At 40.5% G+C, this 14,337-nt stretch overlaps 1 protein-coding gene across 5 annotated transcripts in view; it reads right to left on the reverse strand.

Moving 5' to 3' along the window:
• Nucleotides 1-14,337, reverse strand: part of nwk (FCH and double SH3 domains nervous wreck) — a 107,293-nt gene that overhangs the window by 3,947 nt on the left and 89,009 nt on the right. For all 5 annotated transcript variants that reach the window (XM_086984665.1, XM_086984667.1, XM_086984675.1 and 2 more), the window contains 12 exons: nucleotides 11,449-11,635; nucleotides 10,746-10,904; nucleotides 10,394-10,511; nucleotides 9,671-10,053; nucleotides 8,353-8,485; nucleotides 6,381-6,478; nucleotides 4,375-4,509; nucleotides 3,853-4,030; nucleotides 1,763-1,969; nucleotides 1,261-1,365; nucleotides 678-934; nucleotides 143-430 (listed from right to left, as the gene is read on the reverse strand). In XM_086984665.1, coding sequence (XP_086840791.1) covers nucleotides 143-430; nucleotides 678-934; nucleotides 1,261-1,365; nucleotides 1,763-1,969; nucleotides 3,853-4,030; nucleotides 4,375-4,509; nucleotides 6,381-6,478; nucleotides 8,353-8,485; nucleotides 9,671-10,053; nucleotides 10,394-10,511; nucleotides 10,746-10,904; nucleotides 11,449-11,635 — 2,248 coding nt within the window. The remainder of the gene's footprint in view (nucleotides 1-142; nucleotides 431-677; nucleotides 935-1,260; nucleotides 1,366-1,762; nucleotides 1,970-3,852; nucleotides 4,031-4,374; nucleotides 4,510-6,380; nucleotides 6,479-8,352; nucleotides 8,486-9,670; nucleotides 10,054-10,393; nucleotides 10,512-10,745; nucleotides 10,905-11,448; nucleotides 11,636-14,337) is intronic.

Raw genomic sequence — 14,337 nt, forward strand, 5'->3', positions numbered from 1 at the left:
CATCGATAAGCATTGTGACTTGTTAATTCAAAGACTTGCGTGACACCTGAAGTGAAAAAAAGCATCACATCAAACTGGACGACGTAACTGTCGATACCGAAAAAATACGTACGTCAATCGAGCCTGAACATTGTTAACTTACAATGCTGGTAAGCACAGGCGGTGGGGGGGGTGGCATTGGGGGCGGTCCGGAAGGTGGGTGTGCGGAGTTTTTTTCACGCTCGATTTCATCAAGCGCTTCCAATGGAGGTGGCGGAGGTGCTTCAGGAAGCATACAGCCCTCGTCACCTGGGCTGCTCACTGGCTTAGGAGGTTCGAAATTAGGAGGCGGAGGAAGTCCATCTGGCGTCTGCACCATTGGGGTTATAGGCGTCTGTGGCTCTCCCGTATGCTTCATCTCTTCTACCACTAGCGACGGGAATGTGCCAGTCTGAAAAGTGTACGAGCGTAGAATTTTAGGTTGGCCCTAATTTGACGATTAACTTTATCAAGGTGTTAGGTAAAGGCATAGAATGGCTGATGAATTGCTAGCTAGTCTAGTGAATCTATGACCTTTCTGACTAAAGTGTGTTAACCCGCACATAAAAATATTGATTCCAGGCAAGCTATTGGCCTGTAAGAGAAATTTCGTTCTAAGGCGGCGTTTAAATTCTATCGTTTGTGACAAGCAAATCAACCTTTCCGTTGAATTCTCCGGTCCACCACCCGTCATCAACGCCATCGGAGCTGAGCTTGCTCACAATCTTGATAATGTCGCCCTCTGAGAAACTAAGCTCATCCTCGCAGGTGGACTCGTAGTCATAAAGTGCCCTACAGCAAGGCTGTTGTGTAGACCCGACAGGCGCCAAACTACTCGGTAGTGACGACGGTGGTATCGGTGTGGCAGATGTCGGAGCCCCTTCATAGGAAACCACACTGAACGACTCTACACCTCCTAAAAAAGATTAAATGTAGCGCAAATATTATAATGAAACAATGTTTACCTTAGGCCTGATCTAACACCCCTTAAGAAATGGAACTTCATAAATAAGACAAGCATAAAATTACCACATTCCCTATTGCATTTCATAATGTTATCTAATATATAGTTAGCGATTTTTTTTACGTCGCGTATCCGTCTGTTAAAGCGATGTTTGAATGCTGTACATTTTCTATTAATGTATTTTTAATTTTCTCAGTTACAATGGTTGTAAACCGGTTACTACCCAAGAACTCTTTAGTACGGCAGTAACTTCAGCATTCGTCGCTTGTGTAACTTACCATCGTTCTTAGCCAGTGCAGTGTGCGGCTGCACGTAGTTAGCTGGAATATAACCTTCAACGCCCTGCGAGTTTCGGGCCCGAATCCATCCGTCACCGTCGCCCTCTGGCACATGGAAATTCCGATTGTAGTAACACAGCAGGAACACGAACAAAATATTTGAACAGTCAAATTATTATCCTGATTTGTATCCAACACATAAAAGAGTATCATGGATCACCAAACAAAGCTAACTACAAGTAACATTTTTTTGCCCCTAAAGTTTTGAGGTATAATATTTAGTTTGAGGACATAGACTGATCAGTTAATAACGTGTATTGTTAATACAGAGAGTATTTTTTTAAGGTTAGTTAGTGATGACTCGTGTGTTACTGTTAGCGAACTTGATGGCAGCCACGTAAATTTTCAGAGTCGCAAGTACTATAACGGCTCTTCATTATATTTTCGAAAAGATATACGCTCATATTATTATAAGTGAACAAAGCGTTTGCAGAACTTTTACCGTGAACGCATTCAAGTTCTTCATTTTCAACAAAGGCCAGTTCGTCCTCATTGGCTGCTTCGTATGAATAGATGGCCATACATCGACATCCGGCTGAAAGTTGATCAGTTACAGTTGCCCAGTCGCTGCCATCTGCCCCTTCAATTGCCCCGGCGCTCTCCCACTCTCCCGAAGGATACTCCGTTCCAGCGGTACCTCCAAATGCATCTGTAACAATGAAATCCGAAAAGCACAGCTAGCGATAAGTTTTATTCTTCTGGGGAAAAATACTATTTGTATCGTATACCAAACAGCTTTTGTTTGACAAAAGAGCTGGGCGCTTTCTTTCAGTGACATTGCGGTCGGGTCAGTTAAGGTTAGATGGCGAAGGCGCCGTGTGCCATATTGGAATCGATTGAAACTGGACAAAATGATGGTCATTTAATTTTTCTATGAATAATATCGGGTTATTATTGCTAGTGTAATTCGACATTCTGAACTGTCGTAGGGAGTCGTACGCTTTTAACTAGCTGCCGCGGTACCGATTGATAGATAGATATTTCAACTTCCGTCAGCGACTTTCTAGCCTTCAGGCCCAACATATTATCAGCTCCTTGCCCGTATTAGTATTAACGTACTGTTTGGATCGTTTTTCCGGAAATCAGTTAGTCATTTTACATTTGCTTTTTTATACTGTCCACTGTAAGACAGTCTAATAGCATTATGTTATGCACCCATTTTGGCAGGAATATGGCAGACTACCCAATTTGGCAATGACTTCTACGGCCGTGATTGCTGCTATAGATAATGGTCAAAAAACGATTACGATTCAACTCACTGGACCCTTTGGCCTTATTCGGCATGGACTGCTGGTCCTATGTCGACTGTGTACATTTGCATCTTCTGACGTGGAGTGTCGCGTTAATGAAAAATGAAGCGATTCGAAGTGCTCGCTGTATATATGTATATTATAACGTTAACCGAACGAAGTGATTGGCAAAGGTTAATAAGAAGATCACGAGAGGGGACGAGAAGCGGACGACGTATAGGCTCAATAGGAGAGTGGCGGGTATATAAATTATTATTATTATTATCAAACGCATAGTGAGTTGACATGGCATAACGTTACATAATAATATCTGTATTTTTGACGCTTGCTCTGTCGTTTAAGCTGAATAGCGTCATCAAGCGAAAGCAACTGGAACATTATAAATAAAAGTAAACGCCCTCGGTTAAAGACGGAGATGGATGTCACCGTGACCATGAGCTTTATTAGGTTTGCAAGCATCGGTAGCGAGTGAAAGAAACGGAGACGATGAAAAGGAAAGTGGTTTGGCAGACAGAAATAGGTAGATATATGTGCAGAAGGACAGGGTGTTGCGAAGAAAAAAAAACAAAAAACTACATCAAGTCTTTTGTTCTCGATATATTATTACTGTTGCACGATATTACATCTATAAATTTGTCGAAGTAAGCTTTTTATGTTGATCCAACGAAAAAGTTTTGGTGAGAATACGATTAACTTATATAATGCTAAGTTTCTTTTTTTGAATAACTAAAGCTGGCACCCAGACTTATTCTACATTGTACAAAAAAGTAGGATAATATTTTTAGAATCATCGGAAAATGTAAATAGTTAAATTTAAAAAGAAAAGAAAAAACAAACAAACTGCGACGACAGTATCGTCGAACAGCTTCAGCACCGGTGGTATTTAGATAATTGTGCTACACGTTTCTGCAAATTTAAGTGATTTCGGTCGCACGATACATATTTCGATGAAGATATACTTTAAAGCTTTCGGGTGTCATCAGATCAATGCTGATCTGATCTTATGTACCCAGATAATTTCTTTGAAATTCTTGGACCTCTTTTACTTAGACTTTCTTCTTGAACACTTTCAACAGAAATTTCTCATAATCATTACAATATATGAGAGAAATAAAGATTTTTTCTATTAATGCTTCGTTCTTCGTTTTTTTGATGCGGATTATTTTACTTTATAAAACGATCGGAACGCGGCAAGGAAAAAAGTTTTTCACGCTTAAAGCAATTTATATGCATGCAACAGTCTAACTAAAACCGTCCAGATGCACATCTTCGCGATTCGTACCGTAACTGGCCGGTTCAGCTGCCTGAATTGGAACACTGGTGGGCACCGCGACCTCTTCGTCTCCCCAATCAGCGGTTGTTGGGTCGATGAAGCTTGACTGTACGGCTTCATGGTCTGTGTTGTCTGTATGGTAGTCGGCCTCATCTGCGGTATACTCCTGCTCGGGGTAATCGTAGCTCTGCAATGAAATGTACGCATAATCAGGACAAAACAAATATCAGTCGCGACCATTTTTGTTCAAATGTCGTCAAGTATAATTTTTCCTGCATGATATTTGTTAACCAAATCGATATGTGAGGAAACCAGTAAACACCAAGGAACGAACAGCCCTGAAACTTGAGAGTACAAAATTTGCCATCTGAGAAAGGCATGGCTTTAGTTTAATCTGTTGTATGTATGCATAATGGACACTGTTTGTTTTATGACTCCTTAAATGTTATTGCACATAAAGCAATCATGCATATAACCTACTGTTTATAAAATACTATACAGTAGACAAAAGGTTGGTAAGTTTCAGCGTACCTGAGAGCTGTTTCGGTTATTATCTGCGGTGAGCGTGTACTGTTGCACGTCTTCGTCGTAGGAATCTCTTTGCCGCGTTTCTTCGTCTGCGGCACTGCTTGACTGTGAGTCAGGTCGCTCTTCTGCTTCTCGAGCCTAAAACAAGCCAGCAAGAAAACGATCATCATACTGTAATCCATCGTATTTCACAAAATCGACGAGATTTTTACTACGCGATTTTACATTGGTGTCGATCTGAAATTCAGTGGCAACGCTACACGGTTCGGAGTGAGTTCTGACATTGATCAGCCATGCCTAGAAAAGCCATCTAAATCAATAGGTGCGCTACAACGCTGACCAGAATGTCAGTTTAGCATCAATTACCGGAAGCAATGCTCGCGGCCTTTCTGCTATCTGCTAAGAAACAACAATTTTTGGTGGAGATCTTGAATCCAGAAGTGCCTCCACTCAGCTTTCGACATAGCCAATTCCAGCTCGTTGATTCGGGGTCGTTTTAATCATGAGTGATTTTTACCATCATGTCTAGAAAGAGTCACTGTTAGTTTAAAATTTATGTTTAAACATACGTACTATATATTATACTGCAATTATCATATCAACATACTGATAAGCCAAAAGTAGACTACACTACTGAGTATTACTCATTGCCGTCTACTCTTAGCTCGGCGCAGTCGTCTACGGCTGCGATTAAGTTTAAGGCACAAGCTAGCCAATGCTATAGTGGTTGCTATGAGGGCGCCAGCGGCTAGGATGCGAAATCACCAATAAAACGGCCGTTTGAGCTAGCAATTTTTTGCAGAAAAGCTGGTTTTTCTGCCACCATCTCATTCCTCTGGCCTGTTCGTGTACAGAAAACTAAATGAGATCACAGGAGGCAGGCAGGCAGACAAACAGTATTTAGGCTACTTACGTGTATCTCTGCATGTGTACATGTGGGATTGTTCTTCGTTCAAATTTTTGTTTGACCGGTGAAAATGTTTTCTACTTGTTATCAGACGGCTTATAACTAACCTGGTGTTATATATATATGCCAATGGTATGTCCACGTCTGTGTGTCATCTACCATATTCAACTATTTTAACTGTATAAAGTAGTAACTTTAAAGTTTTTGTGATGACCTTTCCATAGTAACGTCGTCTGTTTACCCAATCCCTGTTGTTGTTACCCCGTTGAAGGGACTTCTGACTGAAAATGAAACGGTGTCAACAACTTTTTTTTTTTATCGGTCATTGTCTAAAGAGGAAACAGCTTCAGAACCAACAGTTTCTTGTCGAGAACGTGATTTACGGCTGCCACCGGAGAGGTTCATTCTATCACACAGGCCAACATTGACGTGCTGGTTACGCCGATGGCCTAATTTTGTGTCAAGCGTCAGGTGTACATCGAACTGATTACGTAAACGAGCGAGAAAATCGTTGCTACTGGTCTTTTTCTTGTTGCTATGGTTACCGGCGTGATCGTGTTCTCTACAAAGAAAGACAGGAAGAACGCAGACTATAACAAAAGAAGGATATCAGCGGTGAATCGCCGACGCCATTTCAAGGACTATTAACGAAACAAAAAGTCAAAGTCGATTGAAACGGCTTTTCGATCGAAACAATAACGACAACTTAACCCTACTGGAAAAATCCAACAAGACAAAACGCTTACGTTCTCTGAGAGAACGTCACGATTACCGTCGGCGGCAGAAGCAGCAGCAACACGACATCTTATGCTACGATACGAGGTATGTAAAACGAACAGCCATAGTGGCATATGACAAGAGAACAGGGCGTTTCTCTTAACGACTAAAATTATTTGTCTTCCTCTTTCTTGCGCCGTATCCCCTTCGTTCCCTTTAGAAACAGGAACAAACGAATGTAATCACTATACTAACAGTAATTTGGACGAAGTGAGAAGTGAGTATATAGGAGTTTTCACTCGAGAAGCAACTTTAACGGCCAAAGACGACCGACTGACTCGTGGTTATAAAGTTATAGAATCGGGATGGTAATAGCAACACTTACGTCGAAACTTCGCCGTGATGCCGTACTTCCTTTACGCGTCAGTTCTTCGATCTGTAGCGAGTCGATGTCCAGCGTGCTAAGATACTCGTCGACATTCACTTTAAATACAGGCGACAAAAGATTAGATGGAGGTCGGTAATCAGCCACCAACGAAGGTGATTAGTGATAAAAAGAAAGTGCATGAGATTATCATCGCTTTATTAGCTGTTGTGCTCAAAGGAGCCGTGCAAATTTTCGTCGTTTTTACGTCCTATGTTATACCGGATTAATAACATGATTGCTCAGATCGATGTCATCTAGGGTATGACCACAACGTAAGTTAATCATAAACACAGCAGGTAATATATGTACGTTCTTACTAAATATCTATGACCTTATGCACGGATTGCTTTACTGGTTTTTATGTAAAGAGACCGGCCAGAAACCGACCTTGCGACAAATTCGAGCTAACGTGGGTACTGGCAAAACAGTTATTTTATTCAAAATAACGAGACGAACCCGAACCAGTTATGGAAAACGTAGATAATTATATATATAGATCGATCGCGGACTACAGAACACACAGGACAGCCTGTGGCAAAGACACTGCGGAAAATAATTTTTGTGACGACAAATTGTGTCGCTATTAGCTCGACTGCGGCAGTAACTACCCCACTGAGCGTTAAGTTTAACTGCTTTCGAACAGGAACAACGAATGTCATGGTTTTCGTGCTTGTATGTATGTTTTAGTGATTTGCATACGCCTCGTTCTTAGGACTTTCTAAAGGCGACGTCATCGAACAATAACATGCTTGCTTCAATCCATATACTTTAAGCAATCTTACGATAGTGCCAGTTTCTGTTCTATGTTTACACAAGATTGCCTTTGAACTAGTTCCTTTCATATCACACGAAACGTGTCGCCCTAAAATTGACCCCAATGTCTGATTTCCCGCACGCAACCCGTGAAGCGCGATTATGGGGCCTTTCTTTTTTCTTGACGTCAATAGTGGGACATTCACTAGTCTACACAAGTGAGGCATTCTTCGTGACAGAATTCGAAATACTGGAGGAGCACACACCGGTGTTTTTTCTTCAGTCCAGCATGAGTAACAGCAATTTTTCCCGTCGCCGTAATACTAATTCCACCGCTATCAGTATATGTGATTTGTATTGACTGACATCGTTGTTACCAGCTTGTGTCTATTTTCGTCTGTCTGATATGTTATTTACGGCGGCAGACCTAGTGGTGGCCCTTCAACATGATACCATAAACTATTCCTGTAGTAACTTGTATATTTAAGGTATGTAAACAAGCCACAGACTGTAGCATTCGCCGTCATATTTCACACCAGATTATCTGTTCAAAGCCCGCTAAAAAAGGGGATTCTATTCCATGGCCTTAACTATCGTTGGGGTTTCTAAATCACATCAGGAGGACACGCTCATGTTCCTTTTAAGTAGGTGCAATGTAACATTTATCAATTCCCAACTCTAAGCAATAGTCTGCCAGGTAAGCCAAGCTCCAAGAGGAATTTAGAGAAAAAAATGCTTGATTTATTTTTTTTTGAGTTGTCCATTCTCTCTAGCAAGGCTTAGCATTAGCAATCCAATAGATAATGTATTGTGCCTTGTATACTTTGGCATCGTTTTCGTTGAAGTGGGCACGATTATTTGCTGCTTGTTCAGCTCCACTGAGTGAGTTATAGCTGGAAGGAACTACGAAACACGAAATATAAAATACGAACAACAGCGAGTCTTGCTGGATGCTGTTGTTAGCTAGCATAGGGTTACGCTATTCGAAATTCTACACTATATGTCAAACGTTCCTTTTGTGTGATTGTTTTTATATTGTATTTTTATTACCGCCGCTATAAAAGATTTTTTTTCTTTTCTCTCAGCCTTAATAACCGAGCAATTTTCACTGATATAATATATGAAAGTCTTGCGGCCATAAGTGACCAGATAGAAACATACTATACTAGAGCTTTACCTCCGCCTACTCTGAGAACAGTTAGCCGCGCCTCTGCTTTGACAAGACCAGTTTCAGCTCTTCTAATGATGTTTTTGTACTCTTCGATTTTTGCATCGATATCTTCGTATTCTCCACTTATATTCTCAATGGTCTGAAATGATAACGTGCACGCAGACATCGTCAAAATCCTAATATAAACTAAAGTGCTTTCTTTGTCCTTTGGAAAACGTTATGAATAGATACGAACAGTACGCTCTTTATAAGTGTCATTTATGTTCTAATTAAATAAAGACACTTAATTGTTGTGAGCTAATCGATTGCTTTCAGCGCAAGCTAGGTCGTTATGGTACTAGTTTTCTTATAGCGGACCTATAATAGTCTTCTTTAGGTAATAGTCCGGTATAATTTAGGCGTTCTGTCACCGGTAATTTGTTTCAAGGAGGCACAAAATAGGATATTCAAAGCAATGAACTTTTAGATGATTTGCTTCGAACGCTCGTCTTCGTTACATATTGTTATAAGGCTCGGGATGGTCGGCATCTTCCCTGCATAAGTAGGTTTGGTCTACACGTTACAATCACAGCGTCGGATAGTAGTCTTTGAATTTAACAAGATTCCTTTAATACCGAACTCGTAGCTCGGCTCTCGGTTCATAGTAGTTGATTCCTCTATTTTCGGTTAGAAATCTAGTATTTTCTTTTTGTAGAGAACGCGGCTCTTTAGAATAATCTTGTAGAAAAAAGGCAGGACCAAATAACGGCGAAGAGAGAACGTTTCTATCGGGAGGCACTTTGATCAAACATCGCCATGTTGAGTGAATAATTGAGAAGTTTAAATGCAGACAAACTAAAAACGACATGTAAAATAAAGTTACATTTTAAATAAAAAAGATTTATTAAGTGTTATTAGCGTTTTGCGTTCTGGTACCAAAACCAAGCGTTCCGCGTACGCGGTGGCGTGGAGGGTTCTAGCTAAATGATCACACCTGAAGACTTCTGCTGAACGCTTCACACCAGGTGGATATAGTGGCTTAGTTCATTTCTAGAAACGGTAATAATGAAACGCTGAAAACTGAGCATACAAGAATTCTAACATCTTCAAACAATCAATACTAGATTTGTTTTTCTCATTAAGCGCCTCGAGAGTAGGCCTAAAACGTTTCACGTAACGACCCATTCGTGTTTGTATTTTGCCAAGTTTTATTTTGGAACTAAAAATTGATATTATCGAACTCGTACTCGAAAAATCCGACGCGGTTTTCTATAGAATATACTTCAAAGATGATGGTTCGAAGGGTATCGCATATGCTTCGTATGTGGATCTGAACGAAATTTACCTTTTCGCCTTTGTCCCGTCGGTTATATAGTTTATTTAGCTCCCTGTTAGAATCCCTCAGCACACGGCACTCTTTCATGTACGCAGACGCCCAACGTTTGGCGTCCTTCTGCAACGCGTGGTCCGCTAAATGGTCCGTACAAATTGTCCGAATCTCATCGCCATCACATGCGTCGAACTCGTATTCAATCGTCGAACCTAACACGGGGTTATCGGCGAGGTATTGTTCGATCGAGTATCGTTTCGTAATTTTCGACGCCTCTTCCTGAATTCGTCCAAATGATGAGCTGCACGCTGCGACCGTCAGTAACTCTGTACGTGACATAAGAACCAGGTACTCGCGTACCTTTTCAGAAATGTCGCAGTCCAAACTCTCCAGTATATCTGAAATCGCGAAAAATATTTGTTTTGGCGCCTGCTCAAGATCTACGTACGTAATGATATTGTTATGCATTTACTTAATCTAAAACGGTAACGGCTTGTTCATACAGGGGGTCTAGCGTCTTCCACGGCTTTTATAACTGTCGAATTGAAATATATTAGCTTGGCATTTTGTAAAAAGTTTCCATCGACCCATAAACAACTTTGAACGTGAACAAAAGAGAGAATAGAACTTGTCGTCGTTTCCGTTATTTAGCAAAATCCTGTTTTTTTTTACTTATGCCTTGGTTCGGATACAGGACCTAAACCAGCCTTGTAGTTGGTATTAATAATAAATACAAACCTTTCAGATCAATCTCGTAGTATCGTCTTTGATGAGCGTTTGCTCCAGCGAGTGCGAGAATATAATCGTTTCTTGCCTTTGTGGACTGAATATCACACGCTTCCCGTCGACCTAAGAACTGCAACGAAAGGATATGAAAAGAAACAATACTCGTTCATAAGAATAGTAAATTCAATCCGGTAGATTTGTTCGAGCTCATCGTCCCTTAGCGTCAACAAAACTTCAATAAGCTTTATGTTATATAATACTCGAAATAGCAATGATGGATGGCAAAGCTTTGGATGAATAATGTTCATGCTCGTTAGTCACGTCCCTGTACGAGCTGCCTTCGGATAACATTACTATTAGCTACCTTATCGTTTTTCTTTTGCAGCGAAGATATAGACGAAAAAATGCCGCCTTTTTTCTTCTTAAGCTTTTCCTCGACGTCGTGCGCTTTACCCCGTGCATCGTGCGCCATATGTTCCTCCTCAAAATACAACTTGCGCGTCTTGTCGACCTCCAGAACCGTCTTCGCGGATGTGAGAAGCGCACGAAAACATGCATACGGAAACATTGAAAAAATCCCGGTACCCCATTGTGAAAGAGGCCAAATTAGCTCGAGTTCAAACAGATTAACAACTTTATAGATTTTGTACCACAAGATTAATGTTAAGTATCATTATATTATGAAAAATACATTAAACCTGCTGGAATTTCTTTCGTCGCAACCGTACGCTATCAAAATTATCAACTGTTAATTTTGTAATCTAACGTAGACTTTTAACGTAGATAGCGTTTTGATAATGTAAACTTCCATGAGCTATATGTGATAACGTCTATATATATATATATATATATATATATATATACACACACACACATATATTCGAACTTCTATACTTGTTATCACTGCCTGATCGAATTTTTAGCTCGCTATTTGAAAAGCGTTAAAATTCTTTATTTCCATGTGAAGTACCAACATTATTATAAGTAAAGCATATTCTACACGGAACAATGTGTATGGCATTAGGAAAAGTGTAGCGCGTATTTTTGCCATCGGAGCCACTTCGTACCTGCTGGACTTCATCCTGGTACTTTCGAAGGGCGTCGAAGCATTTTTTGGCTACGGCAAGCTTTGCCTGTCGCGTATTCTTGGCGTTTTCCGATATACGAGATTGAAACACATCTGCTGACGCTAGTCGAGCTTTACCAATTTTTTCGCTCTCATTCAGCAGTAGACGCCAGACGCCGAAGACAGACCTGCACATCAATACAGAGAACGTAAAATTAGCGTGAAGAGCAATGCAAACATCAATTAAATGTTTGACACACGTCAATATCACTAACATTTAGCCATGTTACAAGCCATCTTAACAGATTTCTCTTATTTATCTATGCTGAGTATTTCAATATAGGCTTGTCACAAAATACGTCCGCCTGACTATAGCTAATGAAAAAGTTCCACAACGAGTTTCGAAATGAAAATGGATTTAACATTGTTTAAAATGGCCTAAGCCTATATGTGTGAATGCACATGGCCGTCAGGGTAGTAACGAACAAAAAACAAATTATCTAAAAAAAACCGTACGATCTACGTTGGACATTTCTTGTGCAAGGCAGGTAGAAGGGGTTGTTCAATGCTTTACGAACCAATTTTCATCATGAACAGCTCGTCAATGCTAAGAGCTATCTAAAGGCTTAGGTTTCTGTCAAGGCCTAGGGTGTTCTTTCGATCTTTCGTCATTTGCTAATGAACACTTCGTATATATTCGAGTGGTCATATTCCGCTAAGAAAATGAACCGCGTACATATTTGATATAGTCTGAAATTAACTGTACTTCCTCGATGGCACCACAGACTCGATGGCAGTGTCGTATGCACAAGCGTAAGCGCGCCCTTTTTGAAAAGAAAATCGCCGTCAAAGTTCATGTCCGCTACAAAAGGGTTGGCTGCGCTTTATGTACGCGCATTTTGCGAAGAGAAAATAGCGCAGGGAGGATGGCTTTAACAGGGACAACAACGCGCTGAACTGTGTTCCACGTCTAAAGTCTTCGTTTTGTTTAAAACCATTACCATAATACATTTATGGAAGCGCCGGGCGTTACCAGCTGCTGTCTGTTCCGATGCAGCTTGTCAATGCCGTTAAGGCTGTCAACTCGAATAACTAGCAGAACACTGACCGTGTCAGACCATTAGATCATATTAGCCCGACGGCTGATCTGATAGGCAGAGTATGTTCGATGACTGATGGAATTAACGAACGCTGGAATACTAATGAGTTGATGACTCAGCCAGGAGAAGTCAGCCGACGACTACACAAATACGATTGTTGGCTGTGCAGATTTACGAGTTAACCAGGCTATAGGACTAAGCCTATTTGTATTTCAATAAAATTGAGAGGCTTAAAGAGATACTTTTTGAGTACAGTCACTTTCTACTTCGAGCAAGTTTGCTTCGTTTTACAAACATAAACGAATAATATAGATATTTTCATTATACAAATAGATGGTGGGTTAAGAAGATGAATGATTCGATGCTAGCGTCAAAAGCAATCGGCGAAGCCCAGAATAGTAGCACATTGTTTGATATATTTCTACTATTGTTAACTAATTATTTTTTAATAAGGAATTTCAGTATCTGTTGGATCACTTTAGATATGTGCGGCATTATCGGGGTCATATGGGAAACAATACAAGCTTTCCTGCCGAGTTTTTGGTAAAAGGATGCGCAAAAACTATCCATATCTACGTCTCTTGTGGCATTTTTGTATAAAGTAAAGTGTTGTATTTCTTTAATGTTATAATCGGCTTAATGCACAACACTTTGTCCTTCCTTCTTGTAAAAAACTACTCGAAAACGCAGAGGTGACCGTTAGACAGGCTGTAGGTATCTACGTTGCTATGAAGATTTCTATTTGTCTTCAAACTACTCGTGCCCAGATCGAAGAATTTGTCCTAATAGGCTCACAGTTGGCCAATTTGACATCCTGTAGTGACAGTTTCACATGATATCGCCGCCGTTGTTCTTGGCAGGCGTTAGTTGCATTGTATCCTTAAATTTCGCTGTTTGTTTCCGATAGACCAGCAAACCAAGGAGGTAATGCCAGTAGGAGAGTCCCAGATACAACGAGTTTTACCCATATACGAAAATTGGGTCCTACAAACTATGAAAAAGTTACAAAGGACTGATTGAAATATGAAGTGTTTATAGAGCTGCTGGAAAAGAGAACCTTTATCCTAATTTTCAAAAATACATAAATATAGAAATAGTTTGAAAAAGTAGGTTATTGGTCAAAAACTATCAATATATCGGAGATTGACTAGGACTCCAGCCGTATCCGAACTGCCAGCTGTCTATTAGCTACATTTTTGGCCAAAATACTCGGCCATCGCTAGTATTCATGTTGTCTCTACGCAGCGTTTACATGTCCTCCTTGTGCAACAGCACTTTATGAAATGATCAATAGCCTCGCATCCTTGCGGCAAAGCTTCCTGGCTGGCCATTTTCATAGCAGCTGTGTGGTGTAACCGCAGTACTGCAAGGGTCCTGGCGCTATCGAACTTTCGTCCATCGTTATCGTACGTCCCCTGCTCTGTTTTTCTCTAGAGTTATTTCCATCTATGCGATTTCGTGCAATATACAATTGCTTGCTCGCCGTACGGCTCAGGTCTAATCTTTTTTGTCGGTTAAGCCTACTTCCGTCAACCTCCCTTTTAGTCCTTCGTGACCACCTCACATGTATATACCTAGAGTATATACATATATTTTATTTTACCCACATCAGAATCAGTGATGTCTATGCCATGTCAACCTATGACCGTACTTAGAGTCTAAGGACTAACGGTTATAATGTTTACCGCAATAATTATACTATTCGCTCTATTGTTTATCGTTATAAAACTTTCGTTTGGACAACTGAAGCAATCTATTTATCGACAAACAATGCCAGAAGGAGTGTGTTG

This window comes from Varroa destructor, unplaced genomic scaffold (assembly GCF_002443255.2).
Source record: "Varroa destructor unplaced genomic scaffold, Vdes_3.0 BEIS01000001.1, whole genome shotgun sequence".
In the NCBI taxonomy this organism is placed as follows: Eukaryota; Metazoa; Arthropoda; class Arachnida; order Mesostigmata; family Varroidae; genus Varroa; species Varroa destructor.